This window comes from Bombina bombina, chromosome 3 (genome assembly GCF_027579735.1).
Source record: "Bombina bombina isolate aBomBom1 chromosome 3, aBomBom1.pri, whole genome shotgun sequence".
In the NCBI taxonomy this organism is placed as follows: domain Eukaryota; kingdom Metazoa; phylum Chordata; class Amphibia; order Anura; family Bombinatoridae; genus Bombina; species Bombina bombina.
In genome coordinates, this window is record NC_069501.1 from 1,176,836,832 (window position 1) to 1,176,863,616 (window position 26,785).

General features: G+C 40.1%; 1 protein-coding gene across 1 annotated transcript in view; it reads left to right on the top strand.

Annotated features, from left to right (window-relative positions):
- The window catches only part of CCDC82 (coiled-coil domain containing 82), a 79,640-nt gene that overhangs the window by 46,495 nt on the left and 6,360 nt on the right, over positions 1-26,785 (top strand). Inside the window, exons 5-7 of the mRNA XM_053708590.1 lie at positions 8,739-8,863; positions 9,929-10,099; positions 18,512-18,691. Coding sequence (XP_053564565.1) covers positions 8,739-8,863; positions 9,929-10,099; positions 18,512-18,691 — 476 coding nt within the window. The remainder of the gene's footprint in view (positions 1-8,738; positions 8,864-9,928; positions 10,100-18,511; positions 18,692-26,785) is intronic.

The window sequence follows — 26,785 nt, forward strand, 5'->3', positions numbered from 1 at the left end:
TATTAATCCTAAAATAGCTATAATATAATTATAATTTATATTGTAGCTATATTAGGATTTATTTTACAGGTAAGTATTTAGCTTTAAATAGGAATCATTTATTTAATAAGAGTTAATTTATTTCGTTAGATAAAAATTATATTTAACTTAGGGGGGTGTTAGTGTTAGGGTTAGACTTAGCTTTAGGGGTTAATACATTTATTAGAATAGCGGTGAGCTCCGGTCGGCAGATTAGGGGTTAATAATTGAAGGTAGGTGTCGGCGATGTTAGGGAGGGCAGATTAGGGGTTAATACTATTTATGATAGGGTTAGTGAGGCGGATTAGGGGTTAATAACTTTATTATAGTAGCGCTCAGGTCCGCTCGGCAGATTAGGGGTTAATAAGTGTAGGCAGGTGTCGGCGACGTTGTGGGGGGCAGATTAGGGGTTAATAAATATAACATAGGGGTCGGCGATGTTAGGGCAGCAGATTAGGGGTACATAGGGATAACGTAGGTGGCGGCGGTTTACGGAGCGGAAGATTAGGGGTTAAAAGTGTAATGCAGGGGTCAGCGATAGCGGGGGCGGCAGATTAGGAGTTAATAAGTGTAAGGTTAGGGGTGTTTAGACTCGGGGTACATGTTAGGGTGTTAGGTGCAGACGTAGGAAGTGTTTCCCCATAGGAAACAATGGGGCTGCGTTAGGAGCTGAACGCTGCTTTTTTCCAGGTGTTAGGTTTTTTTTCAGCTCAAACAGCCCCATTGTTTCCTATGGGAGAATCGTGCACGAGCACGTTTTTGAGGCCGGCCGCGTCCGTAAGCAACTCTGGTATCGAGAGTTGCATTTGCGGTAAAAATGCTCTACGCTCCTTTTTTGGAGCCTAACGCAGCATTTGTTTGAACTCTCGATACCAGAGTTAAATTTATGGTGCGGCCAGAAAAAAACCCGCGGAGCGTTAACAGCCCTTTTACCGCCGAACTCTAAATCTAGGCCATAATGTCCTTTATGTATCTTGGGTACAAGATACAGAGTGGCTACCCTTGGATTACTGTGAGGAACGTGTGTTCTTTTTTGTCAATCATTTTGTGAGTTAGAGCAGAATCTATCAGTCTGTTTTAGTTTTCCTGGAAGTTTTCTGTAGGGTTCCCTAACAGTTTTTTGTAGTTCTTAGAATTATTAAGTTGTTTAAGGGTTTCTGTTATATACATGGTAGTTGTCCATATCACAATGTTCCCGCCTTTATCTCTATTTTTAATTTGTACATCACTCCAACTGGATATCTCAGTGATAGCTCCTATTTCTGACTTAGACAGATTGGCCTGTGTATTCAGTTTAGGTTCCTGTATTGTCAATATGTCATGTACAGACTAAATTTAGAAAAGGCGATATATTGTTAGGCGGAACAAACTGTGATTTTAGTTTAAGAATTTTACGCCAATCATCCCCAGTAGAGGTATCATTCATTTCAGACTCCCCTAAGAGGGTAATCAGATCATTAAGAGACAATTTGTCTGTTATAGATAAACTGTTAGGGTCCTCAGTATCAGAAAAATATGTTTTAACAGAATTTTTCTCACAAATAATTGTCGACTAGATTACGAGTTTTGCGTTAGGCTGAAAAAGCAGCATTAACAGGTGCTTTTTTCCTACCGCTGGTATTACAAGTCTTGCAGGTACAAGTCTACCACTCACTTTTTTGGCCAGACTTGGAAATACCGCAAATCCACTTACGTAAATTGTGTATCCTCTTTTTTCAATGGGACTTGCATAGCGCCGGTATTAAGAGTCTGACAAAAAGTAAGCGGTAGACCCTCTCCTGTCAAGACTGGTACCGCATTTTAAAGTCAGTAGTTAAGAGTTTTACACTACAACGTCGTAGCATAAAACTCTTAACTAAAGTGCTAAAAAGTACACTAACACCCATAAACTACCTATTAACCCCTAAACCAAGGCCCTCCCGCATCGCAAACACTATAAAAAATGTTTAACCCCTAATCTGCCGAACCGGACATCGCGGCCACTATAATAAATGTATTAACCCCTAAACCGCCGCACTCCCGCATCGCAAACACTAGTTGAATATTATCAACCCCTAATCTTCCGTCCCTAACATCGCCGACACCTACCTACAATTATTAACCCTTAATCTGCCGCCCCCAACATCGCTGCCACTATATTAAAGTTATTAACCCCTAAATCTAAGTCTAACCCTAACACTCCCTAACTTAAATATAATTTAAATAAATCTAAATAAAATTCCTATCATTAACTAAATAATTCCTATTTAAAACTAGATACTTACCTATAAAATAAAGCCTACATTGTATCTATCTTAGGGTTTATTTTTATTTTACAGGCAAGTTTGTATTTATTTTAACTCGGTAGAATAGTTACTAAATAGTTATTAACTTAAATACAATTGGAACAGCCAATAGAATGCCAGCTCAATCCTATTGGCTGATTGGATCAGCCAATAGGATTAAACTTCAATCCTATTGGCTGATTGCATCAGCCAATAGGATTTTTTCTACCTTAATTCCGATTGGCTGATAGAATTCTATCAATCGGAATTGAAGGGACGCCATCTTGGATGACGTCATTTAAAGGAACCTTCATTCAGCAAGAAGTCGTGGAAAGAAGAGGATGCTCCGCGTCGGATGTCTTGAAGATGTACCAGCTCCGCGCCAGATGGATGAAGATAGAAGATGCCGTCTGGATGAAGACTTCTGCCCGTCTGGAGGACCACTTCTGCTCGTCTGGAGGACCACTTCTGCCGGATTCGTTGAGGACTTCGGCCCGGTTGGGTGAAGACTTCTCCCGGTAAGGTGATCTTCAAGTGGTTAGTGTTAGGTTTTTTAAGGGGGTATTGGGTAGGTTTTAGAGTAGGGTTGGTTGTGTGGGTGGTGGGTTTTAATGTTTGGGGGGGATTTGTAATTTTTTTTTACAGGTAAAAGAGCTGATTACTTTGGGGCAATGCCCCTCAAAAGGCCCTTTTAAGGGCTATTTGTAATTTAGTGTAGGGTAGGGCTTTTTTTATTTTGGGGGGCTTTTTTATTTTGTTAGTGGGATTAGATTAGGTGTAATTAGTTTAAAATTCTTGGGGTCGATCCGATGAAAATCGTCGCCCGCAAAAGCCTTACGCTGAGTATTGGAGCCCCGTAACTCTCTAAACTAGCTGCTAAATAAAACCTAACACCTAACCCATGCGCAATGTCTATCTAACTGTCAACCGCAATCTGCTAAATAAATCCTAACACCTAACGCATGCGCAATGTATATCTACCTGTCAACCGCGATCCCCCGCCGCAATCCCTTATAAAGTATTTAACCCCTAAACCACCGCTCACGGACCCCACCGCCATCTACATAAACTAACCCCCTACTGTGAGCCCCTAAAACCGCCACCATCTAACTGATCTATCCCCTAATCTGACCCCTTACACCGCCGCCACCTATATAAAAAATATTAACCCCTAATCTAATCCCCCTATACCGCCGCCAGCTATATTAATATTATTAACCCCTAATCTAATCCCCCTAAAATAATTATCTCTATTACCAGCCCTTAAAATGGCCTTTTGCGGGGCTTTGCCCCAAAGTAAACAGCTCTTTTGCCCTATAACCTGCCCTCCCTACACCGCCGCCACCTATATTAATAGTATTAACCCCTAATGTAAGCCCCTTACACCGCCGCCATCTATATTAAAATTATTAACCCCTAATTTAACCGCCGCCAGCTATATTATCTATATTAACCCTAAGTATATTATAGTTAATATAGTTATTACATTATAGATATTAACTATATTAACCCTAATTATATTAGGGTTAATATAGTTAATATAGTTACTATAGTATTTATATTAACTATACAGGGAGTGCAGAATTATTAGGCAAATGAGTATTTTGACCACATCATCCTCTTTATGCATGTTGTCTTACTCCAAGCTGTATAGGCTCGAAAGCCTACTACCAATTAAGCATATTAGGTGATGTGCATCTCTGTAATGAGAAGGGGTGTGGTCTAATGACATCAACACCCTATATCAGGTGTGCATAATTATTAGGCAACTTCCTTTCCTTTGGCAAAATGGGTCAAAAGAAGGACTTGACAGGCTCAGAAAAGTCAAAAATAGTGAGATATCTTGCAGAGGGATGCAGCACTCTTAAAATTGCAAAGCTTCTGAAGCGTGATCATCGAACAATCAAGCGTTTCATTCAAAATAGTCAACAGGGTCGCAAGAAGCGTGTGGAAAAACCAAGGCGCAAAATAACTGCCCATGAACTGAGAAAAGTCAAGCGTGCAGCTGCCAAGATGCCACTTGCCACCAGTTTGGCCATATTTCAGAGCTGCAACATCACTGGAGTGCCCAAAAGCACAAGGTGTGCAATACTCAGAGACATGGCCAAGGTAAGAAAGGCTGAAAGACGACCACCACTGAACAAGACACACAAGCTGAAACGTCAAGACTGGGCCAAGAAATATCTCAAGACTGATTTTTCTAAGGTTTTATGGACTGATGAAATGAGAGTGAGTCTTGATGGGCCAGATGGATGGGCCCGTGGCTGGATTGGTAAAGGGCAGAGAGCTCCAGTCCGACTCAGACGCCAGCAAGGTGGAGGTGGAGTACTGGTTTGGGCTGGTATCATCAAAGATGAGCTTGTGGGGCCTTTTCGGGTTGAGGATGGAGTCAAGCACAACTCCCAGTCCTACTGCCAGTTTCTGGAAGACACCTTCTTCAAGCAGTGGTACAGGAAGAAGTCTGCATCCTTCAAGAAAAACATGATTTTCATGCAGGACAATGCTCCATCACACGCGTCCAAGTACTCCACAGCGTGGCTGACAAGAAAGGGTATAAAAGAAGAAAATCTAATGACATGACCTCCTTGTTCACCTGATCTGAACCCCATTGAGAACCTGTGGTCCATCATCAAATGTGAGATTTACAAGGAGGGAAAAAAGTACACCTCTCTGAACAGTGTCTGGGAGGCTATGGTTGCTGCTGCACGCAATGTTGATGGTGAACAGATCAAAACACTGACAGAATCCATGGATGGCAGGCTTTTGAGTGTCCTTGCAAAGAAAGGTGGCTATATTGGTCACTGATTTGTTTTTGTTTTGTTTTTGAATGTCAGAAATGTATATTTGTGAATGTTGAGATGTTATATTGGTTTCACTGGTAAAAATAAATAATTGAAATGGGTATATATTTGTTTTTTGTTAAGTTGCCTAATAATTATACACAGTAATAGTCACCTGCACACACAGATATCCCCCTAAAATAGCTAAAACTAAAAACAAACTAAAAACTACTTCCAAAAATATTCAGCTTTGATATTAATGAGTTTTTTGGGTTCATTGAGAACATGGTTGTTGTTCAATAATAAAATTAATCCTCAAAAATACAACTTGCCTAATAATTCTGCACTCCCTGTATAAACTCTATCTAACCCTAACACCCCTAACTAAATTCTTATTAAATAAATCTAATTCATATTATAAACTAAAATATTCCTATTTAAATCTAAATACTTACCTATAAAATAAACTCTAAGATAGCTACAATGTAATTAATAATTACATTGTAGCTATATTAGGGTTTATACTTATTTTACAGGTAAATTGTTAATTATTTTAACTAGGTATAATAGCTATTAAATAGTTATTAACTATTTAATAGCTACCTAGTTAAAATAATTACCCAATTACCTGTAAAATAAATCCTAACCTAAGTTACAAATACACCTACACTATCAATAAATTAAATAAACTACAAATATCTATCTAAAAATACAATTAAATAAACTAAACTAAATTACAAAAAAAACACTAAATTACAAAAAATAAAAAAAAGATTACAAGATTTTTAAGCTAATTACACCTATTCTAAGCCCCCTAATAAAATAATAAAGCCCCCCAAAATAATAAAAATTCCCTACCCTATTCTAAATTAAAAAAAGTTCAAAGCTCTTTTACCTTACCAGCCCTTAAAAGGGCCATTAGCAGGGCATGCCCCAAAGAAAACTGCTCTTTTGCCTGAAAGAAAAACACAATACCACCCCCCAACATTACAACCCACCACCCACATACCCCTAATCTAACCCAAACCCCCCTTAAATAAACCTAACACTACCCCCCTGAAGATCTCCCTACCTTACCTGTTCCGATCAGCCAATAAAATGCGAGCTCAATCTGATTGGCTGATTGGTTCAGCCAATCGGATTGAACTTGAATCTGATTGGCTGATTCAATCAGCCAATCAGATTTTTCTACCTTAATTCCGATTGGCTGATAGAATCCTATCAGCCAATCGGAATTCGACGGACGCCATCTTGGATGACGTCATTTAAAGGTACCTCATTCGTCGTTCAGTCGTCGGCCGGGATGGATGCTCCGCGTCTGAGGAGCGAAGAATGAAGATTGAAGATGCCGCTTGATGGAAGATGCTGCCCGATGGAAGAAGACTTTGCTGCCGCTTGGATAGACATCGCCCGGATCGGATGAGGAGTTCGGCCCGGCGTGGTGAAGATAAGGTAGGGAGATCTTCAGGGGGGTAGTGTTAGGTTTATTTAAGGGGGGTTTGGGTTAGATTAGGGGTATGTGGGTGGTGGGTTGTAATGTTGGGGGGTGGTATTGTGTTTTTTTTTTCAGGCAAAAGAGCAGTTTTCTTTGGGGCATGCCCCCACAAAAGGCCCTTTTAAGGGCTGGTAAGGTAAAAGAGCTTTGAACTTTTTTTAATTTAGAATAGGGTAGGGAATTTTTATTATTTTGGGGGGCTTTATTATTTTATTAGGGGGCTTAGAATAGGTGTAATTAGCTTAAAAATCTTGTAATCTTTTTTTATTTTTTGTAATTTAGTGTTTGTTTTTTTTGTAATTTAGTTTAGTTTATTTAATTGTATTTTTAGATAGATATTTGTAGTTTATTTAATTTATTGATAGTGTAGGTGTATTTGTAACTTAGGTTAGGATTTATTTTACAGGTAATTGGGTAATTATTTTAACTAGGTAGCTATTAAATAGTTATGAACTATTTAATAGCTACCTAGTTAAAATAATTACCCAATTACCTGTAAAATAAATATAAACCCTAACATAGCTACAATGTAATTATTAATTATATTGTAGCTATCTTAGGGTTTATTTTATAGGTAAGTATTTAGATTTAAATAGGAATATTTTAATTAATAATATTAATATTAGATTTACTTTAATAAGAGTTTAGTTAGGATGTTAGAGTTAGATAGGGTTATTATACTTAAAATATATATATATAATATAATAACGATATTAACTATATTAACCCTAATATAATTAGGGTTAATATAGTTAATATATATAATATAATAACTATATTAACTATATTAACCCTAATATAATTAGGGTTAATATAGCTGGCGGCGGTGTAGGGGGATTATATTAGGGGTTAATACATTTATTATAGGTGGCCACGGTGTAGGGGGATGTAGATTGTAGGCAAAAGAGCAGTTTACTTTGTGACAAAGCCCCGCCAAAAGCCCTTTTAAGGGCTGGCAAAAGAGCTGAATTCTCTGGGGCATGCCCCGCAAAAAGCCCTTTTAAGGGCTGGCAAAAGAGCTGTTACTTTGGGGCAATGCCATGCAAAAAGCCCTTTTCAGGGCTATTTGTAGGGTTAGACTTAGGTTTAGTGGTAGGGATAGTTTAGTTGTTTAGGGGTTAAATAATTTAATATAGATGGCGGCGGGGTAGGGGGATTAGATTAGGGGTTAATAATTTTAAAATAGATAGCGGCGGGGTAGGGGCTCACTTTAGGGGGTAGGTAAGGTAGATGGCGGCGGTGTTAGGGGCTCACTTTAGGGGGTTATAGATTTAATATAGCTGGCGGCGGTTTAGGGGTTAATAATTTTATTAGGTAGCGGCGGTTTAGGGGTTATTACATATTTTATTGTTAGGATAGAGAGGGGGGATAGCGGATAGAGGGTTAGACGTGTCGGGCTATGTTAGGGAGGCGTGTTAGACAGTGCGGGTGATTTAGACTTTAGTCAGGTTTTGTAGGCGCCGGCAGTTTCTAACGTGGCGCAAGTCACTGGTGACGCCAGAAATTTGTACTTGCGCAGATTTCTGGACATCGCTGGTTTATCCGACTTACGGCACGTTAGCATCTGACGGTTAATAACTATCTAGTAACTATTCCACCTAGTTAAAATAAATACAAACTTGCCTGTAAAATAAAAATAAACCTAAGATATCAGCCAGGAAACAGGGGGGTGATTGTACATTTTTAATTATAGCTCTTTTTTTACTTGTTGTTCACTTGGAGAGTATTTATTCTGTCTTTTAATAAGAATTAAAACATAGCTTTTAATAATCATCGCTACTCCTTTAATAGGGAAGAGTGCTTTAAGAGTGCTCTTTGGTTGGACCTATTCCAACTTCCTGTTCTTATATCAGTAATTACTGGGGGGGTAGCACCGGACTAAGAGTCCATTATTCCCTTACACACACTCGTAACTAGTGCCAGCTTTATAAAACCAATCTTCATCTCTGATTTAGGTCATTGTGTATAAGCACAAAAAAACAAACAGCAGCACAGTCAGAGGGTGATAGTAACCTATTTTTTTATTGTAACGCTTAGTGAATACAGAATAGTTTGTGTTATACCATCCTGTTTTTTTTTTAAGTTTCTTTGTTTTTATTTGCTTTAGTTAAAATGTGTCCTAGAACCAACCTCAAAGTTGTTAAATTTCTTTCTTTATTTTATGTAACTATTAATATGTAGATGGAACAAGGCAGAAAAAATATGCAAAGGAAATGTTAAATTCCCTTAACTACTTAGATGAAAGAATTATTCTTCCTCGTCTTGCGAAACTGACGACAAGCTGTCGCTGGAGCACACGGTACAAGGTAAAAAAAAAAAGAATTGGAAAAAGTTAGACCTTGATTGCAACTCTATATACATACAACAGCCAACATACTGTACCTTATCTGCTGTTTAAAAAAATATAAAAATATTGGAAAGAGTATGAGTTTATCTTTTTATTTGTTGATTAAAGGGACGCTAATATCAAAACAAAACTTTGATGATAAAGATAAAGCATGCAATTAAATATGCAAAAATATTACTTTGTACCCCTTTCATAACGGATGCTGTCTAAGTACTCTATTTCTTGCTGCTGCAGAATGCTCTTTATGATTGGTGGCTTCACATACATGCCTCTTGTCATTGGCTCACCAGATGTGTCCAGCTAGCTCCTAGCAGTGCTACTGAGCCTACTTAGGTATGCTCTTCAACAAAGGATACCAACAGAAGTAAGCACATTTTATAATATAAATGGGAAAATTGTTTAAAATTGCATGTTCTGTCTGAATCATCTGTTTAATTTTATTCACTGTTCCTTTAAGCAATTAAATAAAATCAGAGATTAATGATTAATTTCTATAAAAGAGCAGTATTGGAGGTTCAGGAGTTATTTACTGAATCACCTCTTCACGGAATGGAATAAACTTCCAATAGATATTGTATACTGTAAGCGAATTTAAGAATATCTGAATAGGTACAAACCAGGAAATATAGATTGTTTAAGTGGTATTAGCATGTGATGTTAAACACTTGTTGTTTCAGTAGTGATGTCAGCACCTTTTTATTTTGAGATAACTAATTTGTTGATAAACCCTTTCCCGCCGTTGGGACATTCCATGCTGTCCTAACTGCGCTGGGCTTTAGCGCTGTTAGGACGGCATTGAACATCCTAGCCGTTTGGCTGTCCCGAAGCCGTAGTGGCTTGCTAAATTGGATTGCAGGCTGGAGGGTGTGCCTAGCTGCATAGACACCCCCCAGGACCCGATCCTATAATTGAAATCAAGCGCATGAACAATTGCGTGATTTCAATTTGTTTACATTGGAACATAGTTAGTGTCCCTTTTTACTATTAATATTATTTTTATTATTATTATTTTCTTTTCTTGCAGGAAAGAGTAGATTGCTACCCTCTGCTTCACATCAAGTCCATATATGCTCGTGACCAGCCCTGTCAAGCATGTCAACTCCAACGGCATTGCAGATTTCAAGTGATGTTATCAGGCCAGTCTTATAATGGCAGGTCCATGGAATCTGACGATTTTATGTCCAATGACAAGCAGGTATCTTTTAAAGTATTTATTTTATATCCGATTCTCCATTCTGTTTTTAACTATTCAATAGTGGTGATAGCACAGAGATGGATTGATCAGTTGCACTTTAGCTGGGAGAGCTGTATTTTTAACATGGGAATTTATTGGACTTTGATCTTCTAGTTGTTAGTTTTGAGCATTTAGTCTAGTGCATTATCCCAGCACGTGCCTAGAACAGCTGTCTAGTACTTTAAAGTCAGCGCTATGTAGTTGTAATTCGCTTACCAATATAAAATGTAGCTTTAGCGTTTTTAACTGTAGAGATTGGTGCCTCATACACACCCCAGATGCCTGATCTCAGAGCATATGTAGCCGAAAACTTGTAGGTACACTGTCATGTACACATCAACCACTCAAATCCAGTCTAGGCTCTGAGATTGTCACTTGGCCATTTTTAATATGTTTTATAATAGAAAGTACTTTAACCCCTAGATGCCATTAGAACATTCAATGCCATCCTAAAAGTGCTGGGCTTTAACGTCGTTAGGGTAGCATGGAACGTCTTAACTTTTCCTGCATCCTGCTTCCCCTCCATTGCGTTGAGAGCACTGGATCTGGCTGCAGATCCAGGATCCAAAGACCCAATCAGCTCATAGCAACAGTGGCGATGAATCACTGATACAATGTGACAGCAAATGAATGCAATCATTGGCTGTCAGCACTGTATCTGCCTACTCTCTTGCCACACTGCGATTTTAAGGAGAGAGGAAGACAGTGCTATAAAGTGTGACGCAGTTCCAGCACAGATCCAGCTTTAATATATTAAATATATATATTAACCTTTTCACTGCTGATCACATTATTATTATTACTGTTATCACTCTTATCAGTACATAGTACTTTTGGGTTGGGGGTATTGCCCTTCCTGCCCATCTCTACCTGGCCGCTGTATCACAGACTGTTTCAGAATCTACCATACTGAGCTAAACTATTGATTCAAATGACTCTGTACGTGTTCTTGATTTATGTTATTATTTCCTTCCATAAGGCAGGGAGAGTCCACAACTTCATTTCCGTACTGTTGGGAATACAATACCTGGCCACCAGGAGGAGGCAAAGACACCCCAGCCAAAGGCTTAAATATGTATTAAATTTGTATTCTTTGTCCCAACTATGTCCTGACTACTCAGTCTTCATGAATCCCCTCGCCTTAGCCTGTCCCTTTTCTTCTTGAAAGGGAAGAGTCCACAGCTGCATTCATTACTTTTGGGAATTCAGAACCTGGCCACCAGGAGGAGGCAAAGACACCCCAGCCAAAGGCTTAAAGGGAAACTGAACCCAATTTTTTTCTTTCGTGATTCAGATACAGCATAACATTTTAAGCAACTTTCTAATTTACTCCTATTATCACATTTTCTTCGTTCTCTTGCTATCTTTATTTGAAAAAGAATGCATCTAAGCTTTTTTGGGGGTTCAGAACTCTGGACAGCACTTTTTTATTGGTGGATGAATTTATCCACCAATCAGCAAGAATAACCCAGGTTGTTCACCAAAAATGGGCCGGCATCTAAACTTACATTCTAGCATTTCAAATAAAGATACCAAGAGAACAAAGAAAAATTGATAATAGGCGTAAATTAGAAAGTTGCTTAAAATTGTATGCTCTATCTGAATCATGAGAGAAAAATTTTGGGTTCAGTGTCACTTTAAATACCTCCCCCACTTCCCTCATCCCCCAGTCATTCTTTGCCTCTTGTCACAGGAGGTTGGCAGAGAAGTGTACAGAAGTTCAACATAGTCTCTTATGGAGGGTAGTACTCTTCGCAATGTTAGAGTTCGAAGATGCAGGGAGAGTTTTCCTGCAAACCCATCCCAACTCATATTAACAGCTCTATCTGTCAAACTTGAAGGGCCGTGTTCCTGTTCCACGGCGTAGATTCCGGTAAGATTGTTTCATTTTATTTAGATATGTGAATGTAATGTTAACGAAACAAGGTAGGGTCCCAGTGGGACTCCTTTTATCTTAATAAGGAATCATAGGTTAATATTTCCTGAGGGGGGTTATGGAACAGGGGGGACTTTTAATCATGTTTGTTATATGGTTCTATCTGCAAATGTGTAGCTTTATTTAGGCTCACAGCCTTTACGGAACATAACGGCCTTCTTTTAATGACGCAATCTTTCCAGATTATGTGCCCTTTGGTGACTGGCATGGTGCACCTCGTGACGGGTGCAGTTACTTTGGTTTTCACTTCCGTATGCTGACTGTGTGCGACCGAGAGAGTTTAGCTCGTGGGTTGTCTGATTCACAGGAGGTGGTGAGTGTCCCAGCCATTGGGGGTGTCAAAGGGTGCCAGTTAATTTTATCTTTTTGTAATCCCAAGATTATGGAGGATTCTGATATGCTCGACACGGATGCCTCCGATACGGAGGATGTGTCTTGTGATGAATATCAAGACCCTTTTCCGGCTATGCACACAGGTGTCCCTATGGCCTTCACTCCTTTTCCGGAGAGTAGCTTGTTTCCGCCGGAGGTTACGGCACAGTTCCGCATGGCCATTTCTATGGCACTGTCTCATTTATATCTCCAAATTGAAGTATTTCTCTGATACTGTCCATGCTTGGTAAACCTAGGCCCATCGAGCGTGGGATCACCCAATTCAGTTCGGCCTTATGGGGAAACGTTGGCCCCTGAGGCTTCAGGGGCCCCAATCTCAGAGCCGAGGTCTCCAGCAGATTCAGTGAGGGGTGATTTTGCCTTCCGTTATAGTCTGGCTCACCTTAGGGTTCTTTTAAGACATGTTTTGTCAATGTTAGAGGATCCCAGTCCTATTGGACAGAGGGATCTGAGGCCTTAGAAGTTGGATGGCAAAATGGATATGATGCTAGGGGATGAAGCCAATCTCCTTATCGTTTTCATTTTATTTTTTATATGTTTTTCAGTTCCTTTTCTGAGCTTGGGTGAATGGGTCCACTACTCGGCTGGTCCTGTTGTCATTCTCATTCACCTTGGGCGTTCACCCGATGAGTGCTGCCTTTCATTTTATTTTTGATCTGGGTGGATGTGTTTAATTTGTTTTTCCTTGAGCTCAGGTCTGTTAGATTTCGTTTTATAGTTTTTCTTTGGAACCAATACTTGCGACTCGTGGTCGCGTGGGCACTCCCTCTGGAGTTGCGCACTTGTTGAATATTAGAATTTTCATTTCTAGTTCATTTATCGATCCTTCGGGACAAATTTTCTTGGACCTTGAACAGTTCCAGAGTGCTCTTTTACCAGGCTAGTACTGGTTGGGCGCTTTTTCAGCCGTTACCAGGGTTCGTGTCACTTTTGTGGTGCTGAGGATACCTCTAGGCCTATTCTATGGACTCTGGGTTTGGATCCTACTGATGTATGAGGCCTGTGGTTTATATGCAACTTCTCCAGATGGAGGGTTGTGCATATCACTCTAAGGGTGGTCGATTCGGACTACTCGCCTAGGCTATGGTCCTTCTTCTGCAGACGACTCTAGGTTCTTCAGGTCCCCGAGACTTAGAACCGTTATTTTCTTTAAATGGAAGTTGGGAGATGTGTGTGATCTGTTTGGTCTGATGTGCCGGGTGATTTAACGTTTGGTTTTCACTTGAGGTTCTTCCGGACACTAACTCGTTAGCCTAATGCGCTCCTTCTTGCGATGGCAGAGCTTCATCCTTCCCCACTTTTGGGGGGGATCATCTGGTCGGGTGTGCGGGCATGGTTTTCTCTGTTCCGAGTCATGATGCTCTGAGAGGTGGTGTGCAGGAGTTCCCTACCTTCTGTGGGAGTTGCAACTCCATTTGCCTGCTCAAGGTAGTTTTCCTTGAATAATAGCTTTTTCCAGCTCTCTGACTGTCATCTATTTCAGCTAATACCCTTGTTCGGACTACAGTCTTTGCCGGTCTGGTGTGTTGCATCCTCGATGTTTCGCTTGGCTTTGGGTTTTGTCAGTAGTGGTGTCGAGGTTGGGTCGGGCAGGGGGGGAGGTATTTAAGCCTTTGGCTGGGGTATGTTTGCCTCCTCCTGGTGGCCAGTTTCTGAATTCCCAAAAGTAATGAATGCAGCTGTGGACTCTTCCCTGCATAATTTATGTTTTTTACATTAAGCTCAGCCACTAAGGCCATGATAAATTAGCTACACAAAACAACTCAAATACCCCATTTAGAATACCCTGGGCTATCTACATTTGCAATGGGTATGCCATGATGGTGGTAATGTTTATTCCAGGGCTGCTATACTGTCTCAAAGGCAACATTGGCCCAGAAAATCAATGTATCAAATTTCCATGTATGAAGACTGAAATAGGCATAGCAAACTTGAAAACCAATACACTTTGTCCTTTTTATTAAGGACACTGTGTATTAATTTTCAAGTTTGCTATTGCTATTAGCCTATTACATGATTCCAAGCCTGGGGACAGCTGACCTGGATACCTTTGGCTGCCCGCCTCCCATGTGATCCACATGACTCAGTTATGCAAGACGCCGAACGACTACATGAGCGGCTTCGGATGTGGCCATCGCAAGAAGGATACTATACTCCATACGGACGCCTGGGTTATCCGGTGCGGTTCATTGAGTAGGCTTAGCACGAGGCTGAGCTTATCCTGGATCAGGAGGTTCCATAGCGATAAGACTGGATGTCCGTGTAGCGCATACTTACGTGAGACCTATTGAAGTGTTCTTGTTCTTACTCATCCATTTGTTTAGATTGTCTCTTTCCTTGGGGTCACTTTTGTGAGTCTGGGCTAGACGTTTGTGATCCTGTCTAGTGCACGGACTACTGCCTGGATGACTGAGCTACATATTTCTCATTTGAACAGCGGTAATTATGCAGATTGACTCACACCTGATCAATACAATGGTTAGTGCACAATAAACTAGTTTTTTGACAGACTCAAGTCACCAGCCTTTGGTCCCAGAGTTTCACCACATAGTGGTATTAGTGATACATGTCTTTACACTGTGGAAACTGAGTGGGAGGAATACTTTTTGTTTTCCTGACTGAAATGGGCCCCATATTTGGCCCTGTAATTTCCCAAAACACCATAAAACCTATACATGAGGGTATTGTTGTACTCGTGGGACATCGCTGAACGCAAATATTATAGCAGTAAGACATATAAGGATGATATAAACAACAAAATGTTAGTGTTTGTGGGGGAAAACGCAAAAAATAATAATGACCACTAAATTTGCCCAGATTTTGTGATTGTAACTACAAAAACAGATTGGGCATTCACCTTTTACAATACCCTGGGTTTTCTACTCTTGCAAATGGTATGCCATAATGGGGGTTATTTCCATTCCCAGCCTGTAATACTGTACCAGAAAATCAATGTGCCAAATTTCCATGTAAATGGGACGATTATGATATTAACAATAACAAATGCTTGTGCTGCTTGGAAAACATAACATTTCTTAATTTATCACATTTAGTTAGAGTTTATTCATATTAAATTATAGTTAAAAATAAATATTTGATTTTAATAGAAAGCTCTATTTGGCCTACTATATATAATAAGTGTGGGTGCACTTAATGTGAGAGAGGTAAACTATGTTTGAACATACAAATTGCTCAAATTTGTTTACGTTAAGACCTTGGTCAATTGCCTTCATCTTTATGGGGTTAAATTAGTATGCTGGACCTTTAAAGCCCAACCATATCATTTCCGTATGTGTTTCCTGATTGATTAACTCATGTTAACTTTTAAAAATAAAGCAATGTGTGTTTGCCTGAGAAACATATTTAGTATTTAGGTTTGCATAACTCCCAATTGTCCCAGATCTTGCATCTTGCATGATTGTCTGGGTTGGGAGGTCCACCCACTATCTCTTCCCCAGTCAGACAGCACACACTTCCCTAGTCTTGCCCACAGCACACACTCCTCCCAACTGCTGCCATTACACAGGAAACCTGGGTTCTTGCCATTTCCATCTTGGCTCTGCCCACAAAACACAGAGGCCTTGGGGGAAATGTTGGAAGGTTTGAGTTATATTTACAGTTATATATCTAGCAAGCTTGATTTATAATTATGAGAATGATTCTTATTAATAACTAATCCTAAATCCTGTTCACATGGGCCATTTTTTGCAGTACATCGGTCCCACCCCTTGCTCTCTCTCCCTCCCCCTCTCTTTTGCTCTCTCTCTCCCTCCCCCTCTCTTTTGCTCTCTCTCTCCCTCTCTATTGCTCTCTCTCGCTCCACCTCTCTTTTGCTCTCTCTCCCCCTCTCTTTTGCTCTCTCACCCCTCTCTTTTGCTCTCTCACCCCTCTCTTTTGCTCTTTCATCTCTCTTTTTCTCGCTCTCTCCCCCTCTCTTTTGCGGTCTCTCTTTCCCCCTCTCTTTTGCGCTCTCTCTCTCCCCCCTCTCTTTTGCTCTCTCCCTCCCCACTCTCTTTTGCGCTCTCTCCCCCCTCTATTTTGCTCTCTCTCTCTCCCCCTCTCTTTTGCGCTCTCTCTCTCCCTCTCTCATTTGCACTCTCTCACCCCCTCTTTTGCACTGTCTCTCTCCCCTCTCTTTTGCTCTCTCTCCATCCCTCTCTTTTGCTCTCTCTCCCCCCTCTCTCTCTCTCTCCACTCTCCCCCCTTGATTGCTCTCTCTCCCCCTCTCTATTGCTCTCTCTTCCCCTCTCTCCCCCTCTCTCTCCCCCCTCTCTTCTTTTGCTCTCTCTCTTCCCCTCTCTTTTGCTCTCTTACTTTCCCCTCTTACTTTCTCTCTCCCCCTCTCTTTTGCTCTCTCTATCCCCTTCTCTCTTCCCTCTATCTTGCTCTTTCCCCTCTCCTTTGCTCTTTCCCCTCTATTTTGCTCTCTCGCCCCTCTTTTTTGCTCTTTCACCTATCTTTTGCTCTCTCCCCCTCTCTTTCTATCTCCTCCTCCTCCTCTCTCTCACGCGTGACCGCGACTGACCCTGCCCCTGCTCACGCCTGGCCACACCCACTTCTGCCCACCGTTACCATTCCGCAGGTCAGGTAGACTCTAAGGCCAGGTGTGTTTGTCCTTGTGCTGTCTCTACTGCCCATGACAGCTTCCGACAAACTCATTTGGCCTTTTATGTTATAGGATTGCTACAAACCTTTTACTTGGTCATATAAACTGATATGAAAATTACAATCGGCATTAATTGGAAAAAAAATATATGAATTAATAAAAACATTTCTTATCTACAGTCCTCAAGTACCTATAACAGTGAATTGACTTTCCTGTGATCAGATACTGAAATCCTCTAAATGGAGAAGAAAAGGATTTTGAAATATGCAGCTGTTCCAAATTCAATTAGTAATATTTTGTACATTTATCATTGCAGGTTGTACAATAATTATTTTTTGTCTATGCAACAAAAGAGCATGCACATGCCCCAAGGCAGAACATACTGTGATCTGAGATGTCATAGCAGAAACTGTTAGCTCTTTCGCTTTGCAGCACTGCTCTGCATCAAGCTGTTCTCTTCAAACAGCGCTGCTCTTTGGCTGCACTATGTACATTTTCTATAACACAGTGCAGCCACAGCAAAGCACTCTTTTTGAAGGGAACAGTAAAATATGGATCAGGACTGCTCTCATGGATTTTGCTTTATTCTCCAGTCTCACATTGCAGCTGAGATGATGCTTTATTGTAACCCCCTAATATAAATTGAATTTCATTTCAAAATGACCTGCAGGAAATTTTTCACTATAAAAAAATCTCATCGCAGAAAGGGAAAAAAAGTTCTGCCTCTGGGTGCACACGTAGCCCACATGCACAATCCAATTGTCAGGTGCCTGTGCATATTCTAGTATGTTAGCGGTACAGGAGGAAAGATTGAGTAACATTGATTTACACAGTTGGTAACATAAATATGCTAAGACATCAAATAAGAATGTATAAAATATCAATCGATAAGCATGTAAATCTCATAAGGAAGACCTACTTTCCTTAAAGTGAAGGTAAACTTTGGTGAATGAAAGCCCGTTTTTTAAAAATACTATTAAAAACAGGGGCACTTTCATTCATCAAAGTTTACAAATCAGCCGTTTTGATTAAAAACTTACCTTTTTTTCTTTTCACAGCCAGAGCAGCTTCCCCCTCCTGAAAATCCACTCTTCACACGTCAGCAATGACTAATCCAGCTTCCTCCAATCACGGCTTTCCCCCCAGGGTAGTCATTGCCTGAGGCCATGCTGTGATTGGAGGAAGCCGGATTAGTCATTGCTGACGTGTGAAGAGAGGATTTCCAGGAGGGGGAAGCTGCTCTGGCTGTGAAAAGAAAAAAAGGTAAGTTTTTAATCAAAACGACTGCTTTGTAAACTTTGATGAATGAAAGTGCCCCTGTTTTTAATAATATTTTAAAAAAATGGGCTTTCATTTACCAAAGTTTACCTTCACTTTAATATATATGTTAATATCTATGTAAAGAGTACTCACATAATATTTCACTCTTCTATTTTAGTTGTTTCAGATTGGTAAAGTTTGTTCTGCTCGTACAGAAGTTTATCACCAACTTAAACATTATAAATATTACCTATACAAGAAATGTAGTCCATACATTCATGATGTCAGTGATAAGTCTGCCAAAGAAATTGTGGAAACAAGTTTCAATTTGATGGCAAACAAAGGAATCATTAAAAAGGTAGATTATTTCATTTGCAAATTCCTTTTTATTGTCTGCTTAAACTGTTTTGTTTTATAGAAAATATACATGTTTGTGTTTAAAAATATTTTTGCATGTAATTGATTCATTCATAAAGATTTAGCTCATGGAGAGTATTTTCAGTAGTATTGAAAAAGATTGCTTTCAAAAAGGAAGTAGTGTGATTCTATATCATTGTACATAAATAGTGACATACCAATACAAATCTAAATTTACAAATACAATTTTTTTTACATTTTGGAAATACAATTTTTTTTTTCAAAATAAAAATCTTTAAATTGTATTCTATTGGGTACTTGTAAAGCGCAGCTAATCACCCGTAAGGGTCTCAAGGCGCTGCTCATTTTATCGACCTCGGAAGGATGAAAGGCTGAGTGGACCTCGCCGGGGATTGAACCTGTAACCCTTGGGTTGGTACAGAACTCTGCCACAGTACCTTAGCATGCTGAGCTATCTGCCTGGCTTGTTTTTTGGAAGTACATAGACTATGGGCCAGATTACAAGAGGCGTGCTAACAGTCCTGCATGATTGATATCGGGTTTATCGCTACTGTTTGCGCGCAGCAGATGTGGCGCTCGTATTACAAGTTGAAAGTAAACACGATTACTTGAGCGCAATTTAAGTTAATGTACATCGGGTTAGCGCGTACCCAGAGTTCTGGTTAACAGTTTCTCAAAACAAAAAAGTGTCACAAAACACATTAAAAATACTTTGAAACCTACCTTTACACTCATAATAACACTTTCTAATAAAAATAACAAAAAATATTGTACACAAAAGCTATAAGGACTCAAATTTATGGAGGTAAAATGTATGTCTAGAAATAAAATGTGTGTCTAGGAATTATAATTCCAAGTGTATCTTGGGATAGACAATAAGGCGGAGACACAGACAAACGGTCTATACAGTGTTATATTTTAAAGGACTCATATTTCGTGTTAATTATACATTTACATGACGTCTACTGTGGCTTATAAATACTAAATAGTGTCAAATGCTAAGATAAGTGGCAATAAAGGTGAGGTGGAATATAAATAATCGTGAACAATGTAAAAGAATATAAACAAATAATTAGGAATGAATGAAACAGTCTCATTGACTCTCCCAAAGAGTGGCAACAGGGGACTTCCTGTTGGAGGCGGGGCATGCAGGTAGCTGCAGGTAGCTGCAGGTGCTGAGGACGCTCCGTGCCTCTGAGAGAGGCCTAAATCAAACACCAACATATGCATTTGTTTCCCTTGGCCACATCCAGGCTTGGGAACATGGATTCCGGTCCAGCATGGGAAGTCAAAATTGCAGCCTAAAAGTGCACGGTGGCTGGTGCACACCATTTTCTACAGGAGTTCCTGAGCATTGGACCAGAACTATTTCAGTCAAGCCCTTTGCCACGTTTAAGCCGTTATATTAAGGACTGTCAGAGTCTCTATGTACTGTCCCTGGCAATTGAGTTGCACTTAAAAAAAAAAAAAAAAAGAGAGGCTCTGGGCTTATCTACACAAGAGGTGTTATTTTGAATAAAGCCGTTTACACAGTGGTATTCAGGATACAGAGTGGTGACTCTGACACTTACCTGGTTGAGTGTGCTGCATACCTGGCGGCGACCCCTTCATCCCTGGGTGATAACTGAATGGGACATCGAAGTGCTCGGGCAGCGCTACCATCCCTGGAGATCCTAACACTGGTAGAGGAGGTGTCCCTCTCCCGAGTTGAGAGCGGAGCAGTGGCGGTGCTGAGTGGGTCACAAGGAAGTCTGGGCCCCCTGGATGGGCAAACAGTGAAAACAATCCCGCCCTCTACAGAGTGAGTCATCGGGGCCGACACTGCACATCGCTCCTGGTTGCTGTGTGCTCAGACCCTCCCCCCGCCGACGGCGTGCACTCTAGCAGAGAAGGAGTGTTTGGTGTGAATGTTCTGTCGGCTGCTCTCTTCACCACGGGCGTGCGGTTCCGCCATACAACAGTCCCTCTGTTTAGGATACAGTAGAGGGTCTCCTCGAACACGGAACACCACAACCTGGGTAAAGTGAGCAAAGGCATGGTGCTCATGTTAAGACTCTGGATATCGGCAGCAAGGTAGCGTATCCTGATCTTTGAATTTTTGCCGGACTGGGTACGTAAAAACTTTTTTGAGCTCTCTGAACATATTGACACATTTTGCCTATGCGCTTCAAAGCTTTCCTTATGTATTCAGTGCATTGAGCCTTTCTGCTATACCCACAAAGTGGACTGATAGCTCAGGTTGCCTGGATAAATTGGATGAACTGGCTGCAAAGACATTGCTATAAATAAGTTTAATGCTTAGATGTAGGGTGAGGTATTATGAAAGAGCTATTATCCTCTTTTGTGCTGTTATCTCACCTATGTATATTTTGCAACAGTATAAAATTTCTCTCTGGTTCTGTGTCGCTGCAGTTCAAAACGTGAGAGGTTGAGTTAAACAAACTGAATGCTGAGCTTTAATGTAAGGGAGTCAGTTTTTCTTTATGTGCTGAGAGTTTATCTATGTATACCCTGCATTAGTAGAAAATCCTCTCCTGCTCTAAGCTATTGTATCTGTGCTTGTAAGATGTTGTAATATAATATCTGCATGGAAAGGTGGTTACAGAAGGTCAATATACATTAAAATATAGTGGCTACAACAGTTAGAAACTCCTTTCTTAATAAATTAACATCTAGAAGAGCTTGTTAAGGCTAAGAGACGTACACCTGAGGCATATAATATAGATTTGGTCTATCTCAAATTTGCTGTGGTAAAAAACACTAAGTCCTCTTAAGGCCTGCTCTTACTGAATTGATTGAGTTAAATAACAGGACACTGAATTGTATTCACAGGAGTAACCCTAGAACAATATACTAGTGAAGACGCTTATACACAAGTTACCTTGGGTAACCCTTACGGCATTGTTCTATGCCTAGGAAGCTGAGTATTTGCACTGATATTCAGCCACGCACATTAATCTAGGTAAAAGTTTTGTGTCACTAGATAGGATATTAGAGAGTACTATAAAGTATCCTAGATAATACCTAGTACTACACAGATAAATACTAGCTAGATCTTGTTCATGGATAAATATATGCAGCAAAGGAGTTCTCCCTCCAATATGCCTCCTAAATCCCGAGAAAAAAAGGGGAGCAGCAGGAACTTGGATTCTAGCACTGTCTCCCCTTTGGAAAAAAGTGTCTCCAATCCTTCTCCCAACAATCTGATAGAATTTGCAGCTGAAGTAGCCAAAATGCTGGCACCCCAATTTGATATGATCAAACAAGAGATTAGAAATGAGATATCAAACCTCACTTCGGAGGTTAGGCAGTTCTCATCTAGACTAGATGAAATTGAGAATCGGATCTCAGACCTGGAAGATAGATTCAATATTATTGATCCTGTAATAGATACTCATAGCAAAACTATCACATCGCTCCAAGCTAAGGTTGAAGACCTTGAGGACCGATCAAGGCGTAATAATCTTAAAGTGATCGGTTTGCCAGAGTCGTCTGAATATCAAGATCTAATGAATTTTGTTACCATCACATTACCACAGGCTCTGCAGATCCCAGCTCCTGCTGCTCCCTTTTTGGTTGAAAGGGCTCACAGGATAGGCCAACGTCGAGAACAGAATGAGGCCTTGAGGCCTAGGCCAGTAATTTTTAAATTTGTCAACTTCCAGGACAAATTATTATACCTCAAACACTACAGACAATGTAACTCTCTCTCCTTAGGCTCTCATAAATTACTGCTGTTCCAGGACTTCTCTTCAGAAACACTAACTAAGAGGAGAGATATGTCCTTCTTTTATGGGAGGCTACAGAAAGAGAATTACAACATCAGGTTGATTTACCCAGCAAAGTTAATAGTGCAGAAAGATGGAAATACACACACACTTAACAATGTTATGGAGGCTGAGACTTTCTGTAGGGAGGCAGGGGTTCCATGAGTAGGTCTTCAATATATCAGGATGAGGTTCTTCGATCACAGAATGAGAATACTATGTTACTTAGAGATGTAGAAGTGAGTACTATGGGCTCCGAACCTAGGATTATGATAGTTTTAGTTATAGAAATGGTGTTTTTATGTTTTGTTGGGGTTTTTGTGGGTTTGGGTCGTGTCTCCTGTGTTTGTTTTCTTGTTTGTTTTTTTTTGTTTTTTTTTCTCTCTTCTCTGCCTCCTCCCTCTCGTGCCTCCCCTCTCCCACCCTGTCCCTTCTTATGGGCCGTGGTGGGGAAGGGGTCTTTGTTTCTTTCTCTTAGGATAAATATAAGGAACACCTTTTACTCTTTGCGGTATACTAGACCAGCAAGATGATTAGTAATGATGACATATAATCTGAATCTTTTATCTTGGAATATAGGGGGCATTAATTCCCCAATTAAAAGGAAAGCTGTAATAAAACATCTGGGGAAACTTAACCCTGATATAGTCCTTCTACAGGAGTTACACCTTAATGCTATTGAAATACCCAAACTCAAATCCAAGTGGGTGGGGGAAGTGGTAGCAGCCCCATTTACTTCAAGGAAGAGGGGGGTGGCAATCTTATTGAATCGTAAATTAGAGTATAGGATAACTAATGTTGAACTAGACCCCGAAGGGAGATTCCTAATATTGGAGCTGGAAATTAAAGGTATCAGTTATATACTTTGTAATATATACGGCCCCAATCAAGTTGACCATAATTTTTGGTCCATCCTACTTGTAAAATTACATAGATTTATAGGATCAAACTTAATTATTGCAGGGGATCTTAACCTGTTAGCAGACCCCTTCTTGGACAACTCTAACAATAGGATGCTAAATAGCAGAGGTAGAAAAATGCGGATATTTCAGAGATTATGTTCCCACCTGGGGGTGGTCGATCTATGGTGAGTACAGAACCCGGATGTGCGCTCCTATACGTGCATATCACACGCTCAATGATCTTTTTCCCGGCTTGACTATTTTCTGGTTTCAGAAACCATGTTAGCCCGGAATTGGACCACTAGAATTGAAGACATAGCTATCTCTGACCATGCGGTTATCGTACTGGGTCTTAATGACGTAGGTAGGTGGCTTAGTAAGAATTATATCTCTTTCCCTAGATACCTAAGTAATAATATTAAATTTCAGAACCACCTTCGATTGAAATGGACAGAATACTTTAATAATAATATTAGTTATGTAGACAGGATTGAGACATTTTGGGAGGCTTCTAAAGCCGTTTTACGCGGAGAGATTAAGTCCTATACGCTTTACTGGTCAAAAAGCTGTAGTACAGTGGCTAGACAACTAGCCAACCGGGTCAAGAACACATACAGAGCTTATATTATTAGGCGTATGAGAGAATGTTGGGAAGCTTATGTAACAGCGAAGACACTTCGGGACTCGTACTTGAAACAGATCAGTGCCCAGGAAGAACTTAGAACTAAAGCAAAGTATGGGGGGTACACAGGTAGATCAGCAAAGTTCTTAGCAAGGTTAGTCAAGTCTTCACCTAAACATACAATTACTTCTATTAAACAAGGAGCCCTGAGATATACAAGTCATGCAGACATAGAAAAAGTTTTCTTTGACTTCTTTCAGGACTTATATAGCCAAGAGCCTATCAAACCAGATAAAAAAAGAGTTATTTTGGGGGAAGATTAAAGTCCCACGTTTACCCACAGAAGCCAGAGAAGCCTTTAATGCTCCCATTACGGAAGAGGAAATAATTTGGGCAATCAAAAACGCGAAGCCCAATAAAGCAGCGGGCCCAGATGCTCTCCCCATAGAATATTATAGAATCCTCCAACCCCAGGTGCTACCGATATTAGTTAAACTATTTAATTTTTATTTCTCTGAGAACACGAGGTGCTCCGCATCTTTCGCTGCCGCAAATATCTCACTGATCCTAAAAAAGGGGAAAGATCCTGAATTACCAAGCTCCTTTAGACCTATCTCGGTCTTAAACACCGATTATAAACTGCTCGCGGCTATTATAGCTCTTCGTTTAAAACCACACATGGGTGACCTAGTCCATGAGAATAAATCTGGTTTCATGCATGGACGTAAACCAGTAAGGAACACAAGGAAACTACTAATTTTGATCGAATCCTATTGGAACACATATAAAACTAAGGAATCTTATGGAAGTATAGACAAGGCTATCTTAACAGTCGATGCGGAAAAGGCTTTCGATAGGGTCAGTTGGGATCATCTGTTTTCCACGCTAGATAAATTCGGGTTTTCAGGTTCTTTCAATAATTATATACGTTTAATCTATAGTACTCCCTCTTCCGCGGTGATTATCAATAACGCGTCCACTCAGCGATTCAATCTATTCAGAGGGACTAGACAGGGTTGTCCACTTTCTCCCTTCTTGTTTAATCTTAGTATAGAACCTTTGGCCATTTTACTACGGCAAGAACTTGAGGGGATTTCATTAGCAGGTGAGAAGTTGATCCTTCTTCTCTATGCGGATGATTTGATTCTATTTTTATCTAATCTTAAAGTATCACTACCTACTCTACAGAGTATTATTCAAGAGTTTGGGGAAATCTCAGGGTTCAAGATTAATACTTCTAAATCTGAATTAATGTGGATAGATAAAAACCCCTTATTGCAGGTAAACCATCCTTTCAGAGAGGTCTCCCAGATTACATATTTGGGCTTACGGTTTTCTAGAAATCCGGAGGAATGGTATGGATTAAACTATAAAGCAGTGATGGATTCTTGCAAAAAGATGCTGGACGAATGTACTAGGCTACCTATTTCATTAACGGCACGGGTGACATTAATTAAATCAGTAATTTTCCCAAAACTCCTCTATATTATGCAAAATATTCCATGGTTCCTACACAAGAAAGATATTACTATATATAATAAGGCCTGCTCCAAATTTTTATGGAACGGCAAAAGACCGCGGATTGCCTGATATAGGCTTATGAATTCTAAGCTTTCAGCAGGCTTGGCACTCCCTGATATCCAGACATACAATCTGGTCATTATAGCTAGATTTGCACTAGATTGGTTAACTGCGAAAGAACAAATTACCTCTTTCACCTGGGAATCACAGCTTGTGGCTCCATTTAATCTGAAAGCTCTTCTGCACTGTCCACTTACCTCAATCCCATCTAACATATTCTATTTAGATACCTTTAAGAATGTCATTATTGCATGGCAAAGGCTATGTATAGAAGTGGGGAACTCTCCATATGTTTCACAATATCTACCCATAGTGGGCAATCCAGAATTTAGCCCGGGCCTCTCTAATCGGGTATTCAAGGATTGGGAGACAAAAGGTCTCCAAACCTTATGTCAGTTACGGGATGCGGCAGGATATACATTATTATTTCAAGAAATTACATCTCGGTTTGATATAGGGACACGTGAGTTTTACGCTTACCTACAAGTTAGACACTTTCTCCAGGAGATGCTCACAAATTATGGGAATGACTGGTCCTTGGGTGTGCTGCAGCCTAGGATTTCAATGTATGCAGCAGGAATATATGCAATCTCCCCTCTATACTTACTATTAAATCAGAAAGCGTCAAAATTACAAGTAGACGAGATGGTTGTTAAATGGGCTACTGTATTTCCGGATATAGATGAGCAGACTATTATAGGGAGTTTTACAATAACACAACAGACCTGGGTTCCAACAGCATGGAGGGAATCACAAATAAAAGTTGGGCTACAAAGATACCTTACACCTGATGTTCTAACTAAATGGTATAAAACAAAGGTTCTATGCCCTAGATGCTCAATTACAGGTGCTGATCTTTTTCACTGTCTATGGAGTTGCCCCATGGTATGTCAATACTGGAGTAAAATCATATTTTGGATGACGGTAGTTTTGAAAATGGATCATAAAATTTCCCCTATTGAGATCTTTTTTTTGGTAAAATACCGGGACATATTTAAGAACTATAGCCTGATAAACACCATTATACTAACCGCACGTTATCTTATCTTTAAAGCATGGAAAGCATCTTCTACACCTACAATGGCACAATTTAAAAGGGCTCTGACTGACCAATTTATAACAGAACAGATTAATGTACCTTATCCACAAGAAAAACACTTAGTAGTACTCTTTAAGAAATGGGAGATATTTGTAAGATCTTA